Source organism: Anser brachyrhynchus (assembly GCF_964034855.1).
Source record: "Anser brachyrhynchus genome assembly, chromosome: 13".
NCBI lineage: Eukaryota > Metazoa > Chordata > Aves > Anseriformes > Anatidae > Anser > Anser brachyrhynchus.
In genome coordinates this window covers 2,741,165-2,762,479 of record NC_137708.1, presented here as the reverse complement: position 1 = coordinate 2,762,479, position 21,315 = coordinate 2,741,165, and the positions used below count along the sequence as shown (strand labels likewise).

Here is a 21,315-nt window from a genome sequence, read left to right as displayed (position 1 = left end):
AGCTCCCGTACCCAATGCACTCCTTTGCTGTGGTTTGGTTGTCTGTGGTCCTCAGCTCAGGTTGGGCAGAGTGTATTAAGTACTCATTTGCTTCCCAGAATTTCAGGGAAGCCAGAGAAAAAACTCCAAGTCTAGTATGACTGGTATCTCTTGTAGACACTCCCTTTACTTACACCGTAATAACCTCTATATATTAAACTTCCAGAGACATGTATTTTATGACTGTATTAATTCATTATTCTTTTTTTTCTTCTCGAGAGTTTTTTTTTTTTCCAGGTGCTGTCTAACTTCTTGTAGACGTATACAAGATCACACTTCTTTTGTGCGTAGTCAGTTCCTGTTACTGTTATTGCCCATGTTTAGCCAATTTATCAGCCTAGGAATGAAGATCCTTAAACTTAGGGACATTTTCCTAAATTTAAAAATAGATTAAACCCGAGTTTGCAGGATTGTTAGAGTAGTTAAGCAGCCAAGCAGATGCTTCTTTAAAGGCAGGAACGCGTGATTGGTGTTTTGATGAAGTGATTACTGTTGTACATTGGTGGGGCATCTAATTAGCAATTAGTTATAGCTTCCTTACTGGTTCAATTAATCAAATTCATGTTAGTGTAACCTAAGAATAAATTTAATAAAATGATCAATTTTAATGCCTGAGCGGTTTTGCTAAACAAATTGTTCAAGCTACGTACTTTTGTTAGGCTGGCTTTCAGCTCCCCGAACGAGGGAGGCTATTCTTACTGCTCCTCAAGGCTGAATGCGGATTTATTCTCGGTTTCCTCCCCCTGCAACCCTAAGGGGCAAAAATCCTGTGGAAAGTATGTGCGGTTTTTTAATTACTTTGTTCTACACACTGAAGCACGGTTAATCTAATTTAGTCCTATCTTCTTTTAGGGAAAATCCTAAACACTGCAGCCAGTGCAGCAGAGGAGGATATATATAAGTTGTGTTTATTTATTACTGAGATCCACTTTAAGGATACTGCTTTATATGAATGAGCTGTAAGTTTGCTTTATTTAAGGAACGAGAACTCAAACTCTCTTCTGTGTTATTAAATGTGTCAGAGTGGTTTGTTTACTCCCTTAGAGATTTTTTGAAGACGCGACGAGGACTTCCTTGTTAATTTGGGGCAGCACGGCGTTTTGCGGGGCAAACAACATGGTTTTCTCTGCAGAGTCTTGGGCAAAGTGTTTCCTGACACTCGTTCCTGTAACAGAAGCAAAGCTGCATTTGTCACAGTTGGTGTCTGCCCTTTATTTCTGGGACGAACTGCTTCCAGCAGCACGAGCAGAGCGAACCCGTGGGCCTGCTGGGGAGGAGAGCGGCAGTGAGCAGGCTGCTAAAGCACGGCACGGGGCCTCCCGTAGCCCCAGGAAACTGCAGCCAGGTGGTGGCTGGGGCTCTGCAATTGTCCCAGGGCACTGAACCTGGGACAGTGACATCCTGGTGAATTGGGAGGAGGTTATGCGGGGACCTGTGTTGCCTAATCGCTTGAAGATACAGAACTGGTAACACGCTAGTGTTGCAGTACTTTGGGGCTTTCTGGAGCATCTGCAAGAGTTTCCCCTTAGTCTCTGTTTCCTCTGAGACGCAATATATTTTCCTTAACAGCTGCTTTAGGTTGCCATTTTTGCAACTCACCGTCGCTGTTCCCGTTGGAGCAGGACTAGTGGTTACAGCTGCGGGTGTCTGGACTCTCGCTGCTGCAGGAAGACCACCAAAGGAGAAAAAACCTTCGGCCTTTTCACAGAGCCAATTTAGAATATTTTCACATATATAGTCTTTCAGATAGTTAAACTTTATTGTATTTGGCATCATGTCTGTCAGAACTGGTGTACGTTTGTGTTCCAGTCAACTGTTAATGCTCTGCCAGACCGATCCTTCTATTTACACAAAAAAGCATTTTTTTTCCATAGCCCCTCTTTAAATTTGTTGGTCTTCTGAGGAATAAGAATATAAACCAGCGTTGGGTCTGATCCGTTGCTGAAGTAATTCAGTTTAACCTCGTGGTTAATTTAGCAGGAAAAAAATAAAACATAGGAAGACTCAGGAGAGCAAATTGTGTGGATACTCGCACTGCTTTTCTGTTGTGCGAAGCTGTTGGGTGGGGTAGGAAATTGTAATAGACATAACTTGTTTCTACTTGGTTTCTAAAATGTGTGCAAGTAAGAAATTGGTATTTTAGTCAAGAGAGCTGGTGCAGACTTGCTCTTAGGAGGTGACGGTGTTCATTTGTAGCCCTCCCTCTCAGCCCTCCTTGTGCTATAATGGGAAAGTGTGTGACATGAGGTAACCCTCAAGCACTTTCAGCTAAAAGCTTGAAGAGTAAAAGTATTTTATGTGCTTGTACAATGGACAAACTGTACCAGGTATTCTATATTCGGTTATACTCATGCTGAAAGATGCATTATTAGAGCCCTTCCCAAATACAACAACTATTAGCATAGCTTGATATAGTCAGCAGAAGCAAGTAGGTTTTTCTTCCTCATGCATAGTGTGTGTAACAACTTGAGATTGATTAATCTCTTGAGCTATGTTTAGTCTGAAGCATTGCTTGTCTGCAGCAGAAGCTGAACATGAAATCCTAAATAAGCCTCAAATATTCCAGGCGATGAAACATTGCCCATGTCCAGGGAAGATAATACAAGGTTATTTTTGATAAGCCTGGCTCTGGGAATGGTGGGGGAGCAGTAGGAATCAAGGAACCTAACCTTCACCTTCACACCCATTCCCCATCCTTCTCCAGCCTAATGTCCCTCTTTTTTCTGATAGTCTACAAATTCTTAACATTTGATGTTAAATATTTCAGTTACTAATGTCCTAGTATTTTTCTTCTGAAAGTTTAACTGATGTAACTGAAAAATACATTACAGCACTTCTGTCAAACATTAGGCCTTTGCCTAACTCCGGTTTGCTTAATCTTACGAGCTTTGTGACAGATAGAAGATGAAAACTTAAATTTTTAAAATACAAGTTTTGAGATAGCAAAAGTACAGAAGGGTCTGAGTTGCGGTTGTGTTGTCACCCTCACCCGAAGAACCAGTTGTTTGTTAGTCTTACTTGTAAGACTCAGTTTGTAAGGCAGGTGTGAGTCTGTTTTGCTTTTACATCTTAAACTGTTATAAATACACTGCTATCAGAACCAAATGCACAATATTGAAGTCTTTGAAAGCTGCTCACTGTTGTTATAGTAGCAACCTAAACTGCTGTTGTTTTCTGTTCTTTTCCCCTTCCCCTCTACAGATTTCAGGAAACCTTACTGTGCCTTGGATTACAGGTTGTTCCAGAAAAAGAGCAGTAAGTATATTTCCATTCAAGTATATAATGTATTAAGTAGAGGAATAAAATTTCATGCAAATGCATTTTTTATAATTTCAGTTTGGTTTAGGTTGTGTGCTTTTTTGGGTGTGGTTTTTTTTTTTCCCTTAATGTTTGTGTTAGTCAAAGCATAATCTACAGCTACAATGCTTCAGTTATCATGAAGCTGATGTTTATCTTTAAAAGCAAGTCAAGTAATGTGATGCCCAGGTATATGAATTGTGCTATTAGCTGAAATGGAATGGTTTCTATTTGAGAGAGAATGAAATGCCCCAGCGAGTAACTCTCTTTTCTGTTACTCTGTGCATTCACAGAATTAGTCCCTGCTATCTGTAGTAACTTTCTCAAAACTCATTTTATCCATGTGTCATTTTACATTAGGCAGAATCAGCCAGGTTGGTGTCTTCAATTCACAAATTACTCCAAGCATGATACAAGGTATGAATCAGCTTTTGTAAGGAAAATATCTGTATCCAACTCTTCCGCTTGGTTACTGTTCTGCATTTTGGTTCAAGAGTAGCCTGTGAACTTCTCTTTGAAGAGCATGTAGAATCTGCTTGCCTACGGTGAAAACGGGCCCAAAACCTGTAGCTTGGGTGGTACAAACCAGGCTCTCAAGAGGCATTTATGTGTTAGTCCAACTATATCAGAAGCAATAGTCAGGGAGATGACTGTCATGATAACCGAACTACAAACCACTGAGCTGTGTCATGTGTATTGCTTTGGTAATGATGTCTAGGTAATGGAAGAACCTCGCCTTGCCTTCTCTTCCCTGCTGGGTACCCGTGGCTGTTTGTTGACGTTAATTGTTTCCTCTCAGACTTTTGCTAGGTTCCAGCAGTGGCCCATTTCTAGTTTCTTCAGACTTTGACAGTATCATTTTTATTTCTGTTTATTAGAGAGTACTTTAGAAGAGCACTTTCTGGAGGAAGATGCTCTTCCTTTTATACAAATCCTGTACAAAATTGTTCATTGAGGTGAAGGTGACAGCAATCCTGTTGGTCGTTCCATCTGTTTTGTCCCTTCCAAGTGCAAGCTTTCTTGAGTAAGCTTTTGTAAACGTAGCCTTTTTCTGGAAGGCACCTTCCTGCTCTCATTTATAACATAAGGCTGGTCAGTGTCCCAAGGTACAGCTTCACTAGTTGGCTGAGCTGATTTCACAGCACTTCACTGCCGAAAGGGGAAGTTTCCCCCCCCCCCCCACTCAGCCATGGCACTGGTGCTGGTACCTAATTGCAGGGTACTCCAGGCCGAACATCTGACCTGTCAGATCTATTTTTCTTCTGCTGAGTTTGTATTTCCCCTGCTTTTAGTGAGCCGAATGTACTTGGGATCAGGTGAGTGCCGGAGCCAGCTCCAAGTAGGCAGCAGGAGCTTGGGGCTGGGAGCAGGGACCTGGTGGGTGACGGCAGAGTTCCTGGTGCTGGCTGTGGCCGTCTGTGGCGGATTCTGTCCTGAATCCAGAGCCCTGCAGGGCTGTTAAGAATAGCACCGAATCCCTCGTTGTCTCTCCATTTTTTTTTATTATCAGTGGATAATGCTTAGGCAGGACATCTTGAACTTTTAACAGTATTTAAACTGATAATTCAGAAGTTCATGTTTCTAAACAGAGTAATCTGTTCTTTGCTCCTTCAGACTTTGTGGCATTCTGTATTCATCTCAGGCTGAATTAAATTCAGATGGTTTTCAGTACTGAATAATGATTGAGCATATTACATTTTTCCTATCGGTTTCTACTTCTCTGTGTGTACCAACTAATGTGTCACGAAGCATTTTATGGACGTTGGCAATCGGCTGGCCACTTAGGCCTGCGTATGTTCAGTGTGTGTATGGTGGGGAAGGGTGAGAGAAAGTACATGTGGGGGTGGAATTCTCTGCTGCTTGGGAAGGCACAGGAGCACCTCTGTGCTGCAGCTGGCATATCTTTTTGCAGAGAATCGGGGCATTTTACCTCCTGATGAACTACAGATTTGCTGACTAATTCCTTCTGTAGTAAGGGAAGTTACCGTGCCAGGCCGCTCTCTGTTTACAAGTGAAGTCTCTCCAGGGGTAATGTCTCCTGGGGAAGGGCTGGTGGTTCCACTTTCTTCTGGCATTTTAATTATAGCTGCCTTTCCACACAGTATGCCGTACTCCCACTCTTATTTGGAGGTAAGCATTACAATTTGACACTTCCCTAGCTTGAACTTTAGATATTTGGAACACTTAAGGGAAGACTTTTCCATTAACATCAACAGCTGCATTAGCATCGCTTTTCTCCCTAAACCATAACTTTAATCACCTGTTTAACAGTGTAAACTATTTTTTCCAAGCCATTTTGCTCTGAAGTCCCTATGTAATGAAATCATTTCTTTTTCTCATTACTTCTCCTGTTCCTCTGCCAGCCAGACTGCAACACCCGACTTAGATTGTTTAGAAAGTTAGTATGCAACTTATGGGGGGCGGTTAGTTTTGTTCAATTTCTTTCTCTTTTTGCTCTACCAAGGTTGCGTTGCCATATGGGGATGCACCCAACTGGAAAATGCAGATGTAAGCAATTGCTGTGGCTGCTGCAGGGAGGTTGTTATGACTGAGAAGGCAACAGATAGAATTTCAGGGCAGCCGTCTTCACAGCACAGAGCGAATCGCAAATGGTGTATCTCCTTTGCTGCATAGGGCAGAAAGGATCCTACCTTTCTGTCAGGCACTCCAGATAAGTTACTTCTTAGGGCAGTGTTTACCCTCATCTGACTTACATTTGGATGTCTGACTTGTTAGGTGAATCTATGTAGAAGGTGAGCCAGACAGGGTTGTGAGTTTCTTAATATCTGGTGATCGAGGAACTGGATGCTTTGTGCTTCATGGTGGGCTGGTAGTGAGAGTATTTTTTTTTTTATAGGAGACCAGGAAAATGGTAATGGGCAGGTAGGGTTAGAGAGCAGGTAGGTTTTTCGCAGGGAAGATGGGAGGCTTGGGTGGTGTGTTAAACTGGGGGGCTGTGTTTGGGGCCATTACCCTTTGTGCTGTTAAATACTTTGATGAGTAACATACCCAGGGCAAGCTGTCTGGAAAAGCTTTTTGGTAAGTGACATTCTTGTCCCGTAGAGCAGTGTGATACTGTCCTCTTCTTCCCAGCACTGGACAGGTTGTTGAGGCGTGGTGGTCACGCTAGACATCTGACACAAGCTGTAGAAGGAATTTCTGGGATAAGTATAAACCTTCGAGGATTTGGGAATGCCTGTTTGTTAAGGATGATTATTAGGGATTTCTTTTTCCTTAGACCTTCTCTCCTGTGTCTTTTAACCAACAGCTTTTGCGGTTTATTGATTAATATAATCCAATTCAACAGCAACTGTTTCCAGATTTGTGGATTGCCTTTTTCCAATTTGAATGCATAATTGTTCTTCTTGAGGAGGAAAGTTTAGGAGTTGGCACTCCAAAGCTGATGTATAGACATGAGTGTAGGAAAACTAAAAAGGGAGAACAAGCTCCTACTTCCTAGGAAACTTTGTTTTCAAACGTGAAATTCTTCTGAAGAAAGAGCATGAGGGAACAGAATTAGAATGGATAGAGTTGTAGGCTGCGATTATGGCAATTACTGCCATTCAAACAGTGAAAAGGCTGATCTGTATTTTATCTAAAATGGAGAAGATTGTCTTTTAGATGATCTGATTTTTTTTTTAATCTTCTGCTTTGATATTTTGTTTTCCTTGCCCTGTCCTTCAACCGCTTCAAGAGGCAAATAAGAGCTATCAATGCAAGTCTGCAGAAACTTGCTAGTCTGCTCAGCTATGCTCTAAGATGATGTAATCCTGACAGTTAATGAATATTAGTCTAGAAATATCACTCAGTTATTCATGAGAATGTCCTTGGAAAATGTGGAGTTCCATATACTGTTACAGTGTGTACAGTGCATTGCCCTTTATGAATACACTGATTTATTCTTTTTTTCCCCCAGTGTGGTGGAAGGACGAGGATTCAAAGATAGCAATGAAGATAACTGGCTAAATAAAAAAGGGGAAAATATCTTTTATCTTTTTCTTCTCTTTACATTTCAGTCTTAAGTGTATTAACTGTTCTTAAGTCGTGTCGTCTGATGTCTTAACAGAATGGTTAGTGTTAATAATATATCAAATGTGGAAGGCATGTTGTAACTTAGTGTGCTGACAACAGAAACCATTTTTCACAGGTGCTGACTCTAGGTAAGCTGTGTCTGGCTTAGCTGTGGAGTTTTGTTTCTGGAGGACAGCCAAGGGCTGTGGATTTTTTTCTTTTTTGTGTGTGTGTGTGGGAGGGAGTTTTTTTTTTTTTCCCCAATTTCTATTTAGAAATAGTTCTAGTGGTATTAGTGACTTTGTGTTCCAGACTTGATATTAAGACAACAGATTAAGGTTTTAGAATTATTTCAGCCTGTCATCCTTCAGAAGCAGACATAGTAAATCATAGAGTGTGCAGCACGTATGTATTTTGGCTGGGATTTTCAGTGAAATTTATCGCCTTTCATGTTAATGTCAGGGCTAGCTCATGCAAGGTTTCAAGGCGACATCGCCTTCAGTACAAAAGGCTCAAAAGGGAGCTGATTTTTGTATTTCCCTTCCACCTGGAATAATGTTGCACTGTAGCGTCGGCTTTGATGCCTTGCATAGTGTGCTTCTCAGATTGGTGGGGCCTCTGAAGGTTGGTTAGCTGCGTCTGCCTGCAGCTTCAGCTGGCGTTCTCTGACCTCTCAGACTGGCGTGCAGGTATTTTCCCCCAAAATGCGGGAGTCCCCCAGGGCTCCTGTCCTGAACATTTGCATTTTGATTTTAAATTGCTGGTTTAATAAAGACTATTTCAATTAAATTCTGGAGATAGCGGCATTACAACGCTCCCCTCAGAGTTGTTCCTGTCACGGAAGGAACACAGTAAACACACTTTGGATCGAGTAGAGGACCAGATCTAACTCCAGGTCGCTGTGAGACCTGCCACCAGTTGTGCTGACACGTCTGGGCGCAGGGCGCCGACAGCTGCTACGTGTGGAGGACACTAAGTGGGGTCGGTACATCGCTACACCTGCTGAAGAAAGGACCTCGTTGGGCTCTGCTCTGAAAGTCTCATGAAAACTCCTACTGCTAGAGTAAGCCAACGTGCACTGGAGAAAATATGTCTTCAAGCAGCTTTTAAAGTGAAATGAGCACCCCCAGGGATTAAAACTACTTGCAGTCAAAGTGCACTTCAGTCGTACCTTTTTATTTTTAAACTGCATGCCAATATTAAAATATTTATCAGTCCTGCCTCACTCGGAGCAAACTCAAAGCTTACCAACATAGTGGAAAAAGATGCATAAAGTCTCGTTTCTGGAAGTGTAAGTTTGTGTGCTAGTGCTACGTTAGCTGTAATAGTTTAAGGGTGCCTTTGGATGCTGCTTTTCCTTGTCGTCTGTTTCAAACACGTTTTTGTCTGAAGGCTGTGCAGCTCGCAGTCTTCTCCAGGTGTTATGCTCCGAATGAAGCTGGCAGTAACAACGCCGTGCTAGCTGTTTTGCTAAGGGCCTTCAGGTATGTTTCCGCATCCCAAGAAGATTGGAAGTGTCTTGTGATGAGTAGCTGTCTGCCCACATGTTGAGAAAGGAACTGTCACGTCCTGGGGAAGGGCTGTGTCCAGAAACCAGCCAGGATTGTTCTGGTATTTACAGTCACTAGCTGCCTTCTATTTTTTTTTTGTTCTCAAGGGAGAAACATGTATGGTCTTACAGGGTGGAAGTGCACGTAGTGTACCTGTCTGCGGCACACATGGCTCTTCAGGGGTGCTTTGGGCTGCACTGTTCGTGCGTGGGCAGCTGCGCTGTGTATGCACATCAGTGGCTATCCAGCACAGCAGGATTAGTCACGGGACTGTCACCAAAGTGGGAGGCAGTTTTGAGATCCAAGCTTAAAACCTCAAGTAGAAGGAACGTGTAATTTGGTGTAGCATTAATAAGGTTAAATGTGCTGATGGCGTTAAGGGAAAATACAGACCATCAAAATTACGGAGTGACGTAACAGTAAAACAAGTTCTAAACGCTTGAGTCGTGTCTGACTGAAGACTGGCTTATCCTTTCTATAAAGGGATGCACTCTATTAATCTTTGGAGAAGAAATTGTGACATTTGCTAGGGAGTAAGAAACTTGGCATGTTTATTGGGTAATGAAATAAAGAAATAATAAACTGAAGAGTAAGAATAATATTAAATGGTACAGATGAGAAAGCAGGAATATGTACAGAATGGTTAACTCAGAAATAACTTCCTACTTACAAATAAGATCTTTACAAATGAATTGATAATTCTCTGGGAAAAAAATCAACTAGACTATTAGAAGTGTCAGAGTTCAAAGAGCTGAATGCTGACATCATTAGGAATGGGGAACAAAGCAAAATAATGTCAGAAGTACAGAAAATCTAGGATTTGGTCACACCTTGTAGGCTGCTTGTGGTTCTGATCATCCCGTTCTTCCCAAAATATAATAGAGTGATCAAACCAGTGATCAAAGTGACAGTGATCAAAGGCATGGAATAGCCATGCCGTGAACAGCCACATGGGCTGCATCTCTTCAGACCTGAAAATAGGTGACCAGGAGGGGGTGGAGGAGCGTGATGGAGATCTTTGGAAGTGTGAGAAGTGTGGAGGAGCAAGTACAGACTCATTTATTCCAGTGTAAGAATGGGCATCAAATGAAGCTAGTGTTAGATTGGCTCAAAAGCAGATCTATTTAGATTAGCTTAGGTAAAGAATTTGATAGATATTGTGTGATTTGGCTGCCAGAGAAGAACCTTGAAAGTGTGAAAAAAAAAAAAAAAGAATCCTGCTGTGAGTTCTCTTGCTGTTTCTCCATGACAGAGCTTCTGAGTGGTAGCAACTAAAATTTGTCATGAGAAGTTTGTTTGCTAGAAATAGCTGTGACCTTAGAATACTTCATCACAGAGCATCACAACTGAGCTGTTGGTTTCGTTAATATAATTCCAGTGGGATTTTAATACATCTTTTTGTCTGTAACAACGTATGTAACTCAGCTGCAGCATAAATGCAATAGTCATTGCATCTATTTTAAAGCTCCAGTTCTTTCAGTGTAGAATATGCCTCAATCTGAAGCTTCTGGGTAGCTTTTGCACGTGTGGCCTGAAACGCTTTCAACTGACGCATAAAAACTGATCTAAAAGCAGGCTTTAATGACAGACAGGATAAGGACATTCCGCTGAAATGTAATTATTCCTACCAATTACAGCCACTAGATTTGCACCACAAATCCTGCGTGCACAGTGGGTATTACGAGGGGCTTGGCCAAGGGCCAGGAGTGCCCGTAATAAACTGGGTCATCTCTTCTAAGAATGTTGTCATTACACTTGAGAGGTCAGGGGATAAGCAGGGTTTAACCCTCAGCTTGGCAGAACTGCTGATTCAATTTGCTCACAAGGATTGCTTTTCGTTGGGAGTTGATGGTCTGTTCTCTGCTGGAAGGAGCTTCTCTCGGCTTTCCAAAACATGGACAACAGAAGTGAGAAATGTAAAGTGTTCTGCAGACAGTTAACGCTCCCAGGGATAAAGCCAAGCCTCAAATCGGCAAGTAGGGGATCTGAAGAGAGGAAATGAGAATTGTGTTCGTAATGTTTGTTATAACGAAGTAAAAATAGGAACTGAATTCCTGACTTGTCTTGAGCTACAAAAAGTATTACCCTAAATATGAAGCTTTTCAGTAGTATCTTTTGATATTTTTCATACCCTGTGGTAACCGATGCATAACCACCACTGTTACAGGATTTGTAGGACTGTGGGTCTTTGTTTCCTCAGTTCCCCTGATGATACGAAGCTTGGAGAGGTTATCAATATTAACTAAACTGATGGAAGTGCCGTTATATGTCTGATGCAGGGATTCTCCCCTTTGTTTTCTTACAAAAGACCTCGATTGTTTTGAGAGCATTGTGTAACGTTTGAGCAGCAGAGTGCAGGAGTCCCATGCCATCTTTGTCAAGGGCGTAATTGTGTAACTGAATGTAGTTCCTCTAAGAAAGTCATGAAAAGGTGTACGGCACGGTCACGCAGAGGAGTTAGTCTGGACCTAAACTGTGGACAAGCCGAAGTGTTATTTACATCTGGCGTGCCTAGGGGTCGGGGCTGATCCCAGCAGCACGGGAGAGCAGTGTGAGGACGCTCCTCCTTTACTCCCTCTGAAGCAGCGTAACGCGGCGCACGTGTGCTGGGAGCAGCAGTGCAGGCAGGCAGCTACTGGGCTCTGTTCAATGTGCAGCAACCTGCCGCCTTCTCGCTGACTTGCCGGTGAGTCTGAGCCCCCAAACATCAAGAGTCTTCCTGTTGGGGCACTGGTAACATTTCAAGTCCGGTGACGGATGCTGCTTTTCGTTGCTGCAGCCCGCCTAGCTGTATGAAGTCGTTGCTTCGGCTGTCAGAAGGAACCTCTCTGAAGGCAGCACTTGGAGCTGTTCAGAGGAGCCTCGATTCCTACCCGCTTGGCTGCCTGTAGCAGGTTGTTCAGCGCTGAGCTTGGTGGGGAAAAATGGCACAAATCGGATATGGACTCAAGAGTTGAAAAGTTAAAGTGGGAGGAGAGATCGGAATTGGAGAGTACACTGAGTTTGCTGGGGTAGGCTGAGTCCTGCATCACAGTAAGGCTGCTGTCCTCAGCCCTGAGAGCGAACTGACTCCTCATTATAGCTTTTAACTGTTCCCTACTACAAATTTTGTTTATTTATTTATTTTTGAAGAATACCATCTTCTGCTTACTTGAACTTGTTTTTTTCCTCTCAGTTTTGTTTCTGCTGTCTGGACTCTCTCACGTAGTATGCGTCGTAGGCTTTTGGTTTTGCTTTGTGTCTGTCCTTTCATATCAGTTGACCGAAAAAGCTTGTTCTCCATTTCCTTCGGTGACCTATGATCAGTATCAGCGTGATTCATGTGCTGCTGCATGAGTCCATCACACCGAGAGGAAAGGTGAAGTACCTGATGTGACAGTCACTGCAAGAGCAGCACAAACGCATTGTCATCTTAAACACTAGGGAGTATTTCTGAGAACGAGGTAAAACAAAAATTCTAAGTTCTCTTTGCATATTAAGTATAGTAAAGCTCATACGACGCTGTTTGAGCGTAGCAGCAGTGTTGTCAATGACCTCTCCAGCAGCAGCAACAAACGCTGTTCATTTTTGAAAAAACACTCAGCGTGCTTTAGAAGGTGGAGTTGCCCTGAGCTACCTGCCTGTTCAGGAAAGCTGGGGAGGCCAGAGTGACTTGTTTCTCCTTGTAGGTTTAGCATTGCTGTGACATTGCTTCCTGCCTTCCCTTTTTTCAGCGCTCGGCTGCCTCTCCCCGACTGCTCCGTGCAGAACAAGGGAGAACTCTCCCAGCCGTTTTCAGAATTTGCAGTCTGTTTTGCCAACAGCCATAGAAAGAGAGATTGTCACAGTGATTCGGGAAGTAACCCTGCTTTCCTTCTTTAAAGGTGGCTTGTAGGTAGGAGGAGCTCCCGGCCTGAGCACCCCTGCCTAACGTGTCAGCTGCTGGGTGCAAGGGATGGAGACGGCTCCTACACTTCTTTACGTGAACGAGTGAAAGTGCAGCCAAGGTTCCGCCACCCCTGTTCCATACCAGTGTATTAAGGAGACTCAGGTGCTTCTCATGTGTTGAGAAGTACAATGCAATTTTTGAAAGAAGAATATTGTAATGATTACCGTATTCTGAGGACTAACAAAGATTGAAATTGATAACTGTACATGATCCAAATTATTCTAGTTCTGCAAAATTTCTTTTTACTGCACTTTAAGGTTACTTCATTCTAACTCTTAACAGCTTTTAAATGAGCAAACCTAGATTTCAGACATGAAATCACAATCATTTCTTACAAAATCAGCTGTTGAAATAATGACAAATTTAGCACGTGGCAACTACTGATGCACTTTGTGGTTGCATTTCCTGCCTAATAGCAGGAAAGATTACAAACATGGGTTGTAATAAAGAAACTGGAAATATTAGTTACAATTCTATGCTAAAAACTATTGAAAAAGCTTTTAAGTCCTATTAACGGAATGTTACTGTATGCCCGTGAAAGTGGTAGGAAGAAGTAGTAGGAGGTCTAGCTTCGTTTCTCAGTTTTACTGCCTATTATCAGCAATCTACTATCACGTATTTTGATAAATATACACAAAGAGCTGGGGAACTTGCAAATAAACAGTAGAACCAATTTAAACTCTGAAGCTTACCAAATAAACATTGAAGTATTCCCTTTAGGAACCCAGAATCCTTTGAATTATGCATGTATTGTAGTTTGCAGTAAGATAAAAGAACTTTAGGGGGGGAGGGTGAGAAACTTGAAAAGCCTTAAGGAATAATTTGCATAAATTGGGTGGAGAGAGTAAACAGCACAAGGGGAAACAGTTATTTTCAGTAAGGCCTTATAGAGTGAGATAAAACAAATTAAAAAATCAGGTGGAGTTTGAAACAAAGCTAAAGTGCTTTGGACTTGCTTTAGCACTGGCACTGTCTTTCAGGCAAATCCCAGGGAACTCTCTACTAGCCTGGATGGGAAACAGCACTTAAAAAAAATCTTCAGGGAGAGTAAAAAGAGAAGAGCCATGGAGACAGTGTGACGTGTTACTGTATGCAAGACCTCTGGAAATTAAATGAACAGTGTAAGGACTTCTTTTAAATCTAACAGTGTTTTTTTTGTTTTGTTTATCTTACAGTTACAGGACCGCACACAATTTAGTGACCGAGACTTAGCTACCCTAAAGAAATACTGGGATAATGGCATGACCAGCCTGGGCTCAGTCTGCAGAGAGAAAATTGAAGCTGTTGCTGCGGAATTAAATGTTGACTGTGAAATAGTGCGGGTAAGAAATCTGGAGTCTTCCCCTATCTTGTTGCAGAAGCAAAAATAGGACAGATGAAAGCTTTTAAAAATTTCATGAGGAAGCTTGAAATAGATTTCATGTATTACATAATGAATGACCATGTTGGGAAGTGCTCTCTTGTTCTTTCTGCAGTCTATATATAGAAAAAAGCCCTCAGGTAAGAGTCTTATCGATCAGCAGTGGGAGTAGCACTATGAACCATTTGACATTCTCTTTAGATTCAAGTGAGATTTTGAGTAAATGCGATAGATGTTTTTGGGGATATCCTAGAAGAATTAAAAGCATTATCATTTATATTGTGATTAAGATTCAAAGAAGCCTCTCTAAAAATACAGGGAAAATATTTTTCCGTTAATGCTCGTAGGGAAAAATAAACGTACATAAAAGAACAAAGGGTTGTTTTAGGATTTACAGGTTTAGCGTAGATGACCTGCTTCCTAAGAATCACTCCACATCATCTGCTCCAGAGGTGGGGAAGTTCGTTAAAGCGTCAGTTGTTGCCACTGTATTCACAATTACCAGACATCACCGCTCTGAATCTGTGACTGTCTTATTCACTCAGTGCTTCCATTCTTCAGAAAACAGTCTGACTGTCTTTGCAGTTGGTACAAAAATGTCATTAGTCTTCCCTTCCCGTCATAATGGGCATGACGATTGTGACTACTCCTTTCAGCCTTTGTCGTCTTTTTCCACCTCTCCCTTAAAATTTTGACTTCAAAGCAGAAGAGGAGATAGGAGCCATTATTTGAGAAAGACAGGATGACAACTATCAAACTACTCAGAAATATAGGAGGAATATAAGGAAAACGCATGGTAATTTTATTTAATAGAACATAAAGCTTTCATACATAAAAGGTCAAATGCTACTCCTAATCACCTACCAAAGCAAAAGATGAGGGAGGAGCCCTTATTTGAAACTCTTCTCTTGTGGCCATCTCTGTTGGATTGATATATCAAACTGGTACCAGAGTTGGTTTCAGTATTGAACACTGATCTGGTTATTTACTTGCTTGTTTTCCTAAGCGAATCTGAATTAAGAAAAAATTAAATTTCATTTTTTGGAGGTTTAGAAGTATTATTTTTTTATCTTTAGAGAACAAAGCTTCTCCATATTTTTCGAGCTCTTCGGTTTGTTTTTTGAAAGGTGAACCTGTTTCCACTGAAAACGTCTCAAAATGGACTCCCAGCTCTATAGTACCTTACTCATAGGACAGGAGGATTGACGCCCCTTGTTAGCCTCCATTACTTTGTTTCCTTAAGAACATCCTTACTGGCACACAGAGGATGGCAGTACGAAGTTTTGTGCACATCTTTCAATGCTTCTGTCTTCAGGGCAGATGTACCAGGCTCAGATAACACCATAAAACTCTCTGGTGTGTATGGATGAATGAATAAACAAAGAAAAAGATTTCCTTTCTTCATAGTAGCTGATTGTTGTTACCAGTATCTGACCTACCTCTGCCTGCGGTTCCTCTCTATAGTAGACATGAGAAGTTAGCGTGAGATTTAGGTTGGTCCTGCATCATGCTGCGCTTTTTTTGTTTGTTTGTTTCTAAGGGCTGAATTTATGGTACAGGGCATGTGTGATCTTCAGTGCTTCCTGTTGTTGGTCCTCTAAGACACACTGTGCGTCCCAGATGTGGATAGGAAATTTCCGTAACGTGCTGTGGAATCTCTCCTAAATTTGTCTTGGGCTCTGTGTAGGCACAACGTATTTATGCCTCTTTCCTTATGTGCCAGCCTGGGTTTTCTTCAGGAGGGAGCACGAATGTCTGGAGATTAGAGTGCAGTGTGCTTGCTGTCTCGTAGTCAGGACGTAGCGGTGATGTGTTCTGAGGCCTGAGAGAGCCATAAAGTCTGTGCTCTGTACTCCATGCTCAGCCAAGAAGAGTTGCACTAAGAGACTCTTCTGGAAAAAAGCTCCCCACTTTCAGTAAAGGTACAGGCCTTGTTGCCTTTGGGTGTATTTCCCTGTACCGTAAATTCTAGGTAGGTAGTGTACAACTAGCAGCTGTTTCTCCATGTCTGACGTAACAAAATAAAAGTAAAATAGTAATAAATACAGAAACATATATATACACAAAACAAGTATATATATATAAGGTATGTATTAGAAACATATTGTTTATACATTCATATAAATTTATATTACACATTTTATATTTACATAACTATGTAAAATAGTTATATATATATATTGTATCTTGCTTCAAATCAATTAAATGCACTTCTCCACTTTTCCCTTTCAATAGCGTTTTCAATGGAAATTCATTATTTTTGTCCAGATAAACTTTGCTTTTCCAGAAGTACAGATGATTGATCCTTATGACCATGTGCTTACTTTAAAGATTGCCAGTACTATGAACATATCAGTACTACTGGAAAGGTAAACTTTGCCACCATGCAGAGTTCCACTGGATTTGTTCGCTTACAGTTGCACAGGGCATTTGCTGGCTTCTTCTGCCGGGACGCTGCCCTTTCTTCCCCAGCTTTTGCTGCTCATCTGTTCAGATGAAGCAGGGGAAACTGCTGCTGAGTTCATGATGGGCTGCTCTAGGTAGGCTTAGTGAGTCTGATTACATGTATTTTACAGATGTTTGAAGTTTTTAAGGAGGTAATATTTTAGGGATATAATGAGAATTAGCTTTTTGTGTGCTTGTTTTGCATTCATCATTGAGGAAATTTAGAGTTGGGAAAGCAAAAATGATTTACCAAAACCAGTGCTAAGCATGTCATTTTCTAGCTAAAGAGATTTCAGCTTAATTTTTAATTATTCAAAAATAGCAGTTGTGCGTGCTTTCTAGAGGTGTGTTTGGTTTTTCGTAACCCAGAAGTTCCAGCACTAAGTATTCTTCAAAACCTACTAACGACCATGCTGTGCAGTAATGGAGCAGGCTCTGCGCAGCCGGAGCTTACGTGGCCAAATCCCCCTGGTGGCAGTCCTGGGGCAGCGGGTGGCCAGGCCCTGGGACGGCGTGGAAGGTGCCCGTGGTGCTGTCAGCACTGCTCCTGCCGTCTCATAGACACTGTGGAAGGGGAGGAGAGCCAGGTCAAGAAGACTAGAAGTTAAAATAAGCAAAGAAGTTGTTTCCTGGCTGTGAGAGGACTTTTGGATGCCAGTGAAGAATTGACTTCGGAGTAAAGTGTCGGGGAACAGGAGCTGATAAGTAGAGCTGAAATTGGATGAGATATCAGAAGCCTGAGTAATGCAACAAAAGGAGGAGAGTTAAACGGTAGAGGTACAGGCAACTCTTCCTTCATCACGTTAAACTCTATTTTGAGTCTTTAATAATTTTAGCATAATTTTTTCTCTTTAGAATTTATCAGAGAAAGCAAGTCAGATTTATTGGTGTAAAATGAACTTAGAGCATCCATACCTATCTGGTCATGAATGGGGGTTTCCAAGCTCCCTGGTCCTGGCCCTGTTTCATCTCCCACTACTGTTATACCTTACTGCAAGCAAATTTTCTCAAAGACTCATCTTCCAGTTAAAGAGGAGTGAAAGATAATATTGCTTTGGGCTTACTTCTGCCAAAGTGTGTTCCTTCATCGAAGTGGAGTGATGTAGAGCTACCACCTTGGACAATTTTATTGTATGCTGTAGGAAATCCTAGAATAGATGGGCCATTTTGGTCACTGGATGCTTTAGTCCCGCTGGAAGTTGTGGAGTGGGAGAGCCTGAATCAAAGATCGTATGTTAAATTCATACAGTAACGCAGGTAGGGGTGGACCTTACAAGGTCACCTAATCCTACTCTTTATTCAGAGCACGACTGCCTTCAGAGTGAGGTCAGGTTTTTCAGGACCTTGTCCAGTAAGGTGTTGAGTACATGCAAAGTTGGCGATTCCAAAACTGTGGGCAAAGTGTTGTGGTGCTGAACTACCCTCACTGTAAAACTTTTTCTTTTTTCTTAATTCCAATCAGAATTTGCCTTGTGTGACCTGCAGCTGTTGCCTCTCTTCCTCTTGCTCTGCACAACTTTCCCTTTTCCCTTGTCCTGGAGGACTAAAACTGAACGCAGTACTCCAGGAAGCAGCCTCATGAAGGTCAAATACTGGGGAATAATCACCTCCCTCGGATTGCTGGCTATGCTCTTGTTCTTAGAGTGCAGATGTGCTAATTTCACTTGGTTGTGGGCCTGTTGCTTTTGTTATAGTTTCTGATATCATTCATGTTTATTTCTCTTGCAAGACGTGGATTGGGAATCGAAGACGGAAATACCGTTTAATGGGGATTGAGGTCCCACCCCCTAGAGGAGGTCCTGCTGATTTCTCTGATCAATCTGAATTTGTTTCTAAATCAGCACTTAATCCAGGAGAGGAAACTGCTACTGAAGTGGGGGATGATAATGATAGGAATGATGAAGTATCAATCTGCTTATCTGAAGGAAGCTCACAAGGTATTTGACAATGCAGTTCCTACTGTGCATATATTTTTAATTTTATGCAGTGTGCATGCTTTGGATTCTCTGTTGTACACAGTCAAAAATGTCTGAAAGTGTCTAACAGTTGCAAGTTATGTACCTTGGCTGTGCTGAAGGTATTGTTTAGTCTCTTCTTTCACTTCTGTATGAGTTTTGTTGATATTTTTATCTCAAAGCTTGCAGAAACCTTTTTTCATAAGACCTATGTTTCTGCCAGATTCATCAGAAGTTAATCACCAAGTTCGCAATTTGCTGGAGCAACTGAGAGATGAACACAGTACAGAAGTATAGGTCTCACTTCCTTCAGGAGCTGGGTTTTAGGAAGAATGCTCTCTGCTAACTTGCCAGTTCTGCTCTGCCAGCTCGAATATCCGTTCGTGTTAGCGTGAGCCACATCAGCAGTTCTTGCCTTAACAAGCACTGATGGGTGTGAACCTGCTAGCTCGGAGGTGACCAGAACTATGTAATTACAGTTTCCATAATAAACTCGTGCGGATGCGATATGCTCAGAAAATATATTGGCTCAAACTTGGGCTTGAACTGAAAGAGCTTCAGACTATGTCAGAGCGTGGCAGAAGGTGTCATTAAGCTGTCTGAGGCGTGTGTACGGTCTCTGACAAGCAAACACGAATCTGCAGAAAAGATCAAAGTCAGTAGCAGGGGACTGTTAGGAAGCCTTAGAACCGCACACACAGGGTGCGTTTGTTCACGGTAAATTCCGTGATCTCGGCTGATAAGTGTCTTGAACTTAATTCCCTTTTTACTCCACCTCAGAACCGCGTGACCACGTTGAATAAATCTCTCCCTTCCCCTCTTGTACACTTGTGCTCTGGGCCTAGGGCCGAGGAACTGCTGCTCTGCACGTTTCACTAGCTTCACAAGCTCAACTAATTGCTCCCAGTGCTTCTGATTAGAAGAGATCAATAAAGCCTTTGCTCTGTAAACTGAAAGAAAGTCTGATCGAGCGCATGCTATTTCAGCTTAATACGCCAGACTTGATTTTGTCATTTTGTCTGAACAATTTAAAGGGAAGAACTAGAAAATGGAGAACTGCTGGGAATGAATTTGTGATAGCTTTGTCATATTGCACTGTAAAGAGAATAATATGATAAAGAAATGGGTCAAATGATTGAAAGCCAAGTGAGATGCAGAATCAGAGTCCTTGATTTGCCTGAGGTGTAGAAGGAGCTGATGTAGTCAGATCTGTTTGGAAGAAAATGGTAATGGGGGAAGAATCTGAGCTTTTTGCAGCTTAAAGTGAAAAATAACACCGTATTTATTGAAAGACTTTCTTAAAACAGGGCAGAGCTGTAAGGCTATGAATAAATAGATGGCTACAAGACATAAGGAAGTGTAAGAAACCTATAGGATTTCCACAGCATCCAGAAATCCCTCTTTCATTCTACCACAAGAACTGTTTGTTTGCTCCTGCAGCTGAAAACAGTAGCTTTTACTACTGCAGTTCAGTTTGTTTTGAACTTCCTGGAAAATACTTACAGCAATAATCTTGTATGCTATTCAGCCACAGATGCGTGATTGATTGTAATATAACTTTTGGTCCTAATTAAACAACAAAACAAACAAACAACCCCCCCAACTCTCAAAGAAAGGATATTTTTAGTTGCCTAATTAGAGCAGAAGTGTTGGTGGCACTAGCTTTTAAAGAGTAGTGTGTAAATATTAAAAGAGAAGAAGAACAAAAAAAAAAAAAAGGCTGTACTCTGAGGCAAAATTAAGCGCTAAGATTCTCATAACGCCTTGCCTTTTTTAAAGGTATGTTAATTGAATCCATAGTTTGTGTAAATGAACACAGCTCTGCGGAGGCCATTACAGCTCTGCCGGTTTGTATTAGCTGAGGATGAATTTTTAAAGACTTTGAAGTGCTGCAGGGAGCTGGATTCAATAGCCAGACGGAGTAAGGGGTGAGGCAGGGTGACGGAGCCGCTGGTGCTCGGGCTGCTGCAGTCCCTGCGAGCGCCTCTTCGGTGACCTTCGTCCTGCGAGGGTGGCCGTGTGGCTGTGGGTGGCTCCTGCTTCACACTTCTCCCGTTTGCCACCACTTGCTTTTGTTTCTAGCAGAAGTTTTGCTCTGAAGCTATGGCAGTGGCAGATGAAATTTAGCTGAAACAACTTCTGGTTGCACTGTAGGCGCCCTCCACGCCGCCTCTCCTCTGCTCCCTGCTAGCTGGGCCAGTGGCCCTATGACGAGAGCTCTGCGGTGCATTTCCCCTGAGTAGCCTTCCTGTGAATGGTGGCATTGAAGGTTCTTCGCAGAGCACCCTGACTTCTGTGTTTTGGTTTATTTCCCTGTTTGCTGTTTCTGTCAACCACTTTCTTCCGGACTGCACATTAAATGGGGAGGAACTAAAGTAAATCTGAGAAACGTACTTAATCGTAGGAACAAATGTGCTTCTCTCACTTTTCCTCTTGGCCATAGTCAGGGCTGATAGAATCATCTCAGCTTGTGGCTGGGACTGAAGGTTAAGATTTGCTGTCTTCAAGTGCGTACTTTACTTTTACATATAAGAGACAAGCCTACATTTATTAGGACTTAACAGTTTGCCGTACAAGAATGAAATAATCTGCATGATCGGTTTTCTGTACAGAAGTAGTCAGCGCCTGCGAGAAGGGGGTGGGATTCTGACATGTACCCTGTAATTACAGGGCATGCTGGAATTTTCATGTATTAATTTATTTTTTTAAAAGTTCTGGGCACCTCTGATG

The 21,315-nt window shown here is 42.1% G+C and overlaps 1 protein-coding gene across 12 annotated transcripts in view; it reads left to right on the top strand.

The window, feature by feature from the left end:
• The window catches only part of HDX (highly divergent homeobox), a 51,870-nt gene that overhangs the window by 16,667 nt on the left and 13,888 nt on the right, over positions 1-21,315 (top strand). For 11 of the 12 annotated variants that reach the window (XM_080554400.1, XM_080554401.1, XM_080554394.1 and 8 more), the window contains 3 exons: positions 3,241-3,294; positions 14,001-14,147; positions 18,360-18,567. In XM_080554400.1, the coding sequence (XP_080410526.1) occupies positions 3,241-3,294; positions 14,001-14,147; positions 18,360-18,567 (409 nt within the window). The remainder of the gene's footprint in view (positions 1-3,240; positions 3,295-14,000; positions 14,148-18,359; positions 18,568-21,315) is intronic. The other variant, XM_080554397.1, reaches the window with a different exon arrangement.